Below are 7,350 nucleotides of genomic sequence, written 5' to 3' on the forward strand. Positions count from 1 at the left end.
AATCTCCCAAACTTGAGGAACCCCTAATTTGAGTCTTTACAAATGTAAAAGTTAACCCATTAGTTATCCATGAGTTATCCATTTTCTAATCGGATAATATAATTTTTATCTATATTTGACCTGTTGTTAAAAACTTTATTTTCCAACCTATATTTTAATGGATAATATGGATAAATAACTGTTTTCTTTTAACTATTTTGCCACCTCTAGAAAAGATATAAGGCGTCTCAAGTAGAAGAGGATTTTGTAGGTGTTTATATCTGGTGGGGGAGTATGAATTAGTAGATTATTTTGTGGAAAAGGACCGTGGATTTGTGGCTCGGGTTTGGGGAAAAATTAGGGATCTGTGCTGGCCATAGTCAGCTGAACTTCAGCCATCCTAAAGGTTACCATAATTGAGAAATATGGGAATATCTCATGTTATTTCGGTTTATATGGCATCCGCTAGTGTGATATTGACAATGGCTACACTATATTAAACCAGAAAATAAAATAAAAAAGAACTGTGAAGGACTAGTTACAATGTTTGCTTACATAATTAGAAACTTGGAAGAAAGGCCTTAAGCCTACTGATACTCCTCTACTATCCCTTGTCTTTACCCTCCAAAGGCCCTAACAACAGTTAAAGAATTTTTTGTTATAATAGCATTTCGTGGTTCTGATGTTGCCACAAAAGGTGGTTCCAGTATTATTTTGTTGCCACAAAAGGTTGTTCCAATGTTATTTTGGTTATGTTGAGCTGCTCAATCTTAACGACGTATACATCCAATCCAATGTCGTCGGTTTTAATACATGTAAAATCGTTTTGCTATTCTCATTTTCTTTCGAATATCAAAGCAGCTCTTTGATATGATTAAAGGGGGATTTCAGTGAGTTTGCATCTGCTATTCCTTACATCAATGGAAACTAAAATAATTGCATATTATTCATTAATTAAGTCATTTCTTGGTTCCACTTGTCTACAGCAAATTTCTGCCTACAAAGGTCTGTGTTTTCATTAAGGAATGATGACTTACTCTGAAATGGCTTTAGTTACAGAGGCATAAATAGCTTAAATCCTTTACTTCTCAAAGGAGGTCTATTGAAATTTTGCATTTCTTATTGAGTTCTTGGCCAAAATTATCCTTTCTATTCTGGGATTCGCCTTACTTTATCCCATAAATATGATTATGAGCACCATTTGTCTTCTAGGTTTGCAAAAAATGAGCATATATTATCCAATTACCAGAAGACACCCACAAAACTGTTAAAACTAACCCAAACTCATTAGCATTGATATTTCAAAAAGAAAAACAGAGAAACCAGCTTTGTGTCAAGTAAAATCCCACACCATCTCTTGATCTTATTTTTTCAGCTTTACTAAATTGACAAATTCATGAGTACTACAAGATAAACTTTGACACCCTCAGAAAGAATTATTGAGACAATATATTCCATATGTGCTCATGTTTAAGAAATTAATAAGACAATGGTGCTCAGGATAATATTTGGAGAATAAAGTCTAATCTGCCCTTAAAGATAAGGGATAATTTTGGCCAAAAGTTCTCCCTTATTCTCTTTGTTCCAAGGATGGAGGGGAGTTATCAACTACTCTAATATATGCTTTTCTAATATATGATGAGGAAAATAAATATTTCAACAGGACCAGTTGCACTTGAGTCCTAATTTAAAAGAGACGATCAAGCTGAACAGCAAACTATCTTCAAACATTTCAAATAATATCAAGCTGAAAAACCAAAGATTTCAACATGAAGCTGGCGTAAGGCCAAGTTTAACATATCAAAATTAGAGCAAACACAGAGAACCATCAAGTGCCGCTCAGAAAATCCTTTGCAATTTGATTGAATCAGATTCTGGATTGCCCAGAATCATAGTTTTAGGACTTCATCATAGCGGGAAAATATACATCATTGACTTGACCAGCCATTATTGGCAATTCTCCAAGAGTCTAGACAACCTATATATCAATTGGCATTGAGTCCTAATTAAAAAGAGACTATCAAGCTGAATGGCAAAAAATCTTCGAACATTTCAAATAATATCGAGCTGAAAAAACAAAGATTTCAACATGAAACTGGCATTTAGAAAAGGATAAGGCCTGGTTTAACATTTAAAAACTAGAGGAAACATTGAGAACCATTAAGTGCCACTCAGAAAATCCTTTGCAATTTCACTGAATCAGATTCAGGATTCCCCCAAATCATAGTTTAGGACTTCATCATTGCGGAAGAAGATATACATTCATTGCCTTAACCAGCCATTATTGGCAAATCTCTAGAGTCTAGACTACCTATATATCAATTGCATTTGATTCCTAATTACAAAGAGATTATCAAGCTGAAAGGCAAACAATCTTCAAATAATATCAAGCTGAACTACCAAATGTTTCAATATGAATTTATAGTTTAGAAAAGGATAAGACCTGGTTCAACATTTCAAAACTATAGCAAACATTGAGAACCATTAAAAGTACTGCTCAGAAAATCCTTTGCAATTTCACTGAATCAGGTTCAGGGTTCCCCCAAATCATAGTTTTAGGACTTCATCATAGCGGGAAGAAGATATTTGTCATTGCCTTGACCAGCCATTATTGGTGAATCTCTAGAGTCTAGAGAACCTATATATCAGTAATATGTGCTTAAAATACATTTTAATTCACCTGGTACAAATGAGTTGCAAAATCTAAACCTTAGAAATTTCCAACCATTCTCATTCTGAGACAACAAATTACAAAAAGCTCAGGGTTAGGTGCTTCAACATCCAAACAAAAATAAAAATGATATCAAAATTTTCAATTCAAAAAAGACACCAAAATAAATCTTTTCTAAGCAGTTTTTTGGACCTAAAATTTCATGAAGAGGTCTTAACATGCAACTCATTTCTTCTTTTCACCACCTCCAGCAGCCCTGGATCACAAAAAAACAAAGATAAGCACCTAGTCAGACACACAATGGGTATGAGAACGCAGGGGCAGGAGAAACAAGGAAAACAATGATCGAGAATCCTAAAGTATAATATTCTAGTTGAAAATGATGCCGATTACCTCATTTTACGGAGAGCATTAGACATCTCCTCACGCTTCTTCTTTGCTCTCTTGTGAGTGCCCAGCTTCCTCTTGGCTACTTTAAGAGCACGTTTGTCCTTTCCAACTTTAAGAAGTTCAGTAATTCTCTTCTCATAAGGTGCAAAACCAGCTACTTCCCTGATAAGGCTTCTAACAAAATGTACTCTTTTGCTGGTTTTCTAAACAAGAGACAAAGAGAAACAAAACTATTACAAGTGACGTGGAGTTAGTTATTGGAGAATCTCTTTTTCTTTTTGGTCAGTTAGATATCCAGAATGTCTAACATCCAAAACATTAAAAGACAGAGATCAAGTATGAAAAAAGAACGACTTACCCCTTTCCTATCAGAAGGGCGGGGCGCCAACTCTTTCTTAGTAACAACATGTCCTTTGTTAAGGCCCACAGAAAGGCCTGTATTTGGCTGCTTCGGAGCCATTCCTACAAATACCCAAGGCATATTAAAAAAACCAGACTACTGATTGTAAGCAGCAATTATTCAACTATGACAGACACGCTGGTTCTGGTCATACACACTTCTTTAACACTATACATGCATCAATGACTCATACTTAACTAGTAGAACATATGGAGTAGAAAATGTATCAAACTAACTTTATTTCTTCCCGCAATGCTCTTTAAGTAAATATAACCAAGTAATTTCATCCACAACATAATCACCAAAATGGAGATTGAACTGCCCTTTCGAGTCAAACCGATTAAAAATGGAAACTTAAATCTCTATTCTGTTTTATATCGAAAATTACATCTGTACTCGTCAAAACAATCCAGGCCTTGACAAACTAAGCAATTTCATCTCCAATAAAATCACCAAATTAGATATTCAACTACCCTTTATGTCAAATAGCTAAATACTACAAAAATAGCATCTCTCTTCATCAAGTACTATATGTCTATTCTGACTTAACTTTAATACTCACTAGCTTATCTTTAATATAGCAAGAAAGAATAAAAGAAAACTGCAGAAGCTGAACAAGCTCGTTTTCAAAGGATCACTTTGATAATATCTAAAATACTATATGTCTATTCTAATATAGTAAAAGAAGCACAGAATTTCTAATTAAGCAGATAATATCACACACTAACCCAATCAGCTCAAATTGAACTATACTAATTAAGCAGATAATAGAAAAAACAGAATTGGAAAAGAAAATAAACTTCAAAGATCTTAGATTTTCAGTTTAATTAAGGTTCTGACCTTAGAAATAATAAAAAGTTGCCCGGAAGCGGCCAGAAGAGAGCTAGGGTTTTTCCGATTGCAATATATACAGCATTTATATATAGTCTGCATGTTGACGGGAAGAAAGATAGTTTTGATATTTGGTATTAATGAAATAAGTACAATCAGTGTTTTAATAGTGTTTTAAGAGTCGTGCGAGACGTTTTATATATGCCTTAACGAAACGTAAGTTCCGAGGTACGGGGCGTAAGCCTCATACGTATTTAATTTTTAATATTTTATTAAATAATATAATTACAGTAAAATATTTATAAACAGATAAAATTACATAAAAATGAAAAAAACTATAAATATGTGAAATATATATATATATATATATATATATATATATATATATATATATATATATATAGATGTGTTTCAACCCCACAAAAAACTAATCAAAATAATCTATTATATGCTACTTAGAAGCTCAAGTAACCTGAGTCGAAAAGAATAAAGTTTTCTACATTGAGAAACAAAAAAGATGACTAACCTACAATTTGAACTTTGAACTTGCTGCTATGAAAGAGAATATAGTTCTCTTTGTATTTGTAAAAAAAATTAAATATTCGTTGCTTTTGGGAGATATTAGTAGACTATCGGACAAGATAAAGAATTGAGAAATACTATGAATTGGTGCTACAATTAATAAAAAATGTCTTGACTTTTAAATTTAATACATTTCAATTCCTTTTTAAAATTTTTGAGTAATTATCAAGTTGAATTTTGAGAATTTGAGTATTATATGAATGACTTATTCAACAAATTTTATTTTAATTTGAAAAAATATCTAGGGCTTACGCCTCACTAAAAAAACGCGTCTCAAATGCACGGCGTACGCCCCAAACGTCCGGGCGTACGCCTCTTGAGACTTTCGCCCCACACCGTCGACTCAGGGCATTTTTGGTGCGCCTCGCCCCAAGGCTCGCCCCGAAAACGCCTTTTAAAACACTGAGTACGACAATATTTTGATGATAAAGCCCACGCGTTTTCTATTTGTAGAGATAGCACCTTCAAAACTTGTAAATGTAGCAAAGGCACTCTTTCTGAGAAAATGTGGAGTTGTATTATTGTTATAAATATTACTTCTTTAATCCGTTTTATAAGACTAGTCTTAGGGTACGCGTATTGCGCGTGTAACCAACTCTCTATACTATATTGTAATTAATGTTGCTCTAATTTTTTATTTATTTCATATTCAATGCTCTTCTTAAGGAAATATATTTATGTACGCTAAAAGTTTTGCAATTACTTCTATGATGAATTTGTAAAAGAATTGAATTTATGTACACTATGAGTAGTTGGTTCAGAGAGTTATTTTGTTAAATCAGTTAAAACATTAATTACCTTTTCTCAAAATTAGAGGATAAAAATTAATCATTATTAAAATTCTTAATATTTAGCTCATTCTAAGTTTTTAAGGTTTAACTATAACAATATTTCTAAATAATAAAACTTATATGTTCAAAGGATAACAAAAAATTGATCTACATTTCACTTAAAAAATTTAGTTAATTTTTAAGTCTTAAATAATAAAAAGAGAATTAAATTACAATTTTTTTTCGATATCAAAATTATTTTTAATGGATAAAAGATTGACCAGCATGTCATTGTAATAAATTCAAAAATTTAATTATTTTTAACCACTGTATTAGAGTGTAAAATTTCAAATCCTTGATATATTTAAGAAAATGTCACGACCCAAAGTCTCACATGTTGTGATTACGCCTATCTCAATACTAGGCAAGCTGACAACATCAATAAAACACAAAATTCTTTAAGTTTGAAAACGTAATAAATAAAGTTAAGAGAAAATTTCACAAATACTAGTACAAGATATTGTGTCTCTATACAATACGCTCCCAAAACTCGGTGTCACTGAGTACATGAGCATCTAAATGATGGCAAAGTCTGGTACACTGGCTAGAAAGTAAAACTGAATAAATAAACTGAAAGATAAGGGAGGAGAGTCAAGGTTTGCGAACGCCAAGCAGCTACCCCGATGATCTCCGAAGGTTCGGGACTCCTGCAAATCAGCAATCGCCGTGACCGAAAGCACTTGGATCTGCACACGAGGTGCAGGGTGTAACGTGAGTACAACCAACTCATTAAGTAACAAACCTAACATGTGGTCTGAAGACAGTGACGAGCTCAAACAATGTAGTAAATATACAGAGTTTAACAATACATAAAGTAGGCATGCTTCTACGTTCAACAGTTAAATTTAGCATAGAGGAAATACGCCAAGTTTGATTGATAAGAAGAGTACGGCGTCTCTATAGCTATATGCCAATGTGAGAACCGTATGTGATGCAACACAGTGAAATCTCAAGTACTTACACTCTTAGAGCATTCAATCTGCCCGTCTCAATTCTCGTTCGTCATGCTCCGTCACTCAGCATTGTACGATACCTAATGCGGCGTGTAACCCGATCTACATATAGCCATAAGGCCCGTTGTGGCGTGCAACCCACTCTCTCTCTATATATATATATATATATATATATATATATATATATATATATATATATATACACACACACACACACACACACACACACACACACACACACACACACACATTAGGCTTGTTACGGCGTGCAACCCTGTAACGATCTGACTTGTCGTTTTAAGAATTTAAGCCCCTTCTGGCGGCATAAGGCCTTGAGAAGCTTCTTATTATGTGTATTGACTAGCGTGCGTGGTTGAATTCAGTTACCGGATGATTCAAAGTGAATTGGGACACTTGGTCTCTAAAAAGGGAGCTTAAGTCTTAGGATTTTGACCGTAGTCGGAACCATGTGAAGAAGACTCTGGAATGGAATTTTGATGATGTCAATAGCTCCGTATTGTAATTTTGGACTTAGGAGCGTGTCTGAAAAATTATTTGGAGGTCCGTAGTGGAATTAAGCTTGAAATGGTAAAACTCAAAATTTTGGAAACTTTGACCCCGGGGGTTGACTTTTTGATATCGGGGTCGGAATACGATTCTGAGAGTTGGAACAACTCCGTTAAGTTATTTGGGACTTGCATGCGAAATTTGACA

General features: G+C 33.8%; 1 protein-coding gene across 1 annotated transcript; it reads right to left on the reverse strand.

Annotated features, from left to right (window-relative positions):
* Positions 1-2,683: 2,683 nt before the first annotated feature.
* LOC107825165 (large ribosomal subunit protein eL36y) lies at positions 2,684-4,406 on the reverse strand. The gene is made up of 4 exons (XM_016651993.2): positions 4,281-4,406; positions 3,399-3,502; positions 3,044-3,243; positions 2,684-2,906 (listed from the first exon to the last, which is right to left on the reverse strand). The coding sequence occupies exons 2-4, from the start codon at positions 3,498-3,500 to the stop codon at positions 2,876-2,878; spliced, it is 333 nt and encodes a 110-aa protein (XP_016507479.1). The 5' UTR covers positions 3,501-3,502; positions 4,281-4,406; the 3' UTR covers positions 2,684-2,875.
* Between the last annotated feature and the right edge of the window lie 2,944 nt (positions 4,407-7,350).

The sequence above is a fragment of the Nicotiana tabacum genome, chromosome 19 (assembly GCF_000715075.1).
Source record: "Nicotiana tabacum cultivar K326 chromosome 19, ASM71507v2, whole genome shotgun sequence".
NCBI classification, from domain to species: Eukaryota; Viridiplantae; Streptophyta; class Magnoliopsida; order Solanales; family Solanaceae; genus Nicotiana; species Nicotiana tabacum.

What these genes read in the sequence shown, in the direction of transcription:
- LOC107825165 (XM_016651993.2), bottom strand. Translation starts at nt 3,500, where the DNA reads ATGGCTCCGAAGCAGCCAAATACAGGCCTTTCTGTGGGCCTTAACAAA. An exon ending in GCCCTTCTGATAGGAAAGGG is followed by an intron (nt 3,244 to 3,398) that starts GTAAGTCGTTCT and finishes TCTCTTGTTTAG; the next exon opens with AAAACCAGCAAAAGAGTACA. An exon ending in AATGCTCTCCGTAAAATGAG is followed by an intron (nt 2,907 to 3,043) that starts GTAATCGGCATC and finishes TTTGTGATCCAG; the next exon opens with GGCTGCTGGAGGTGGTGAAA.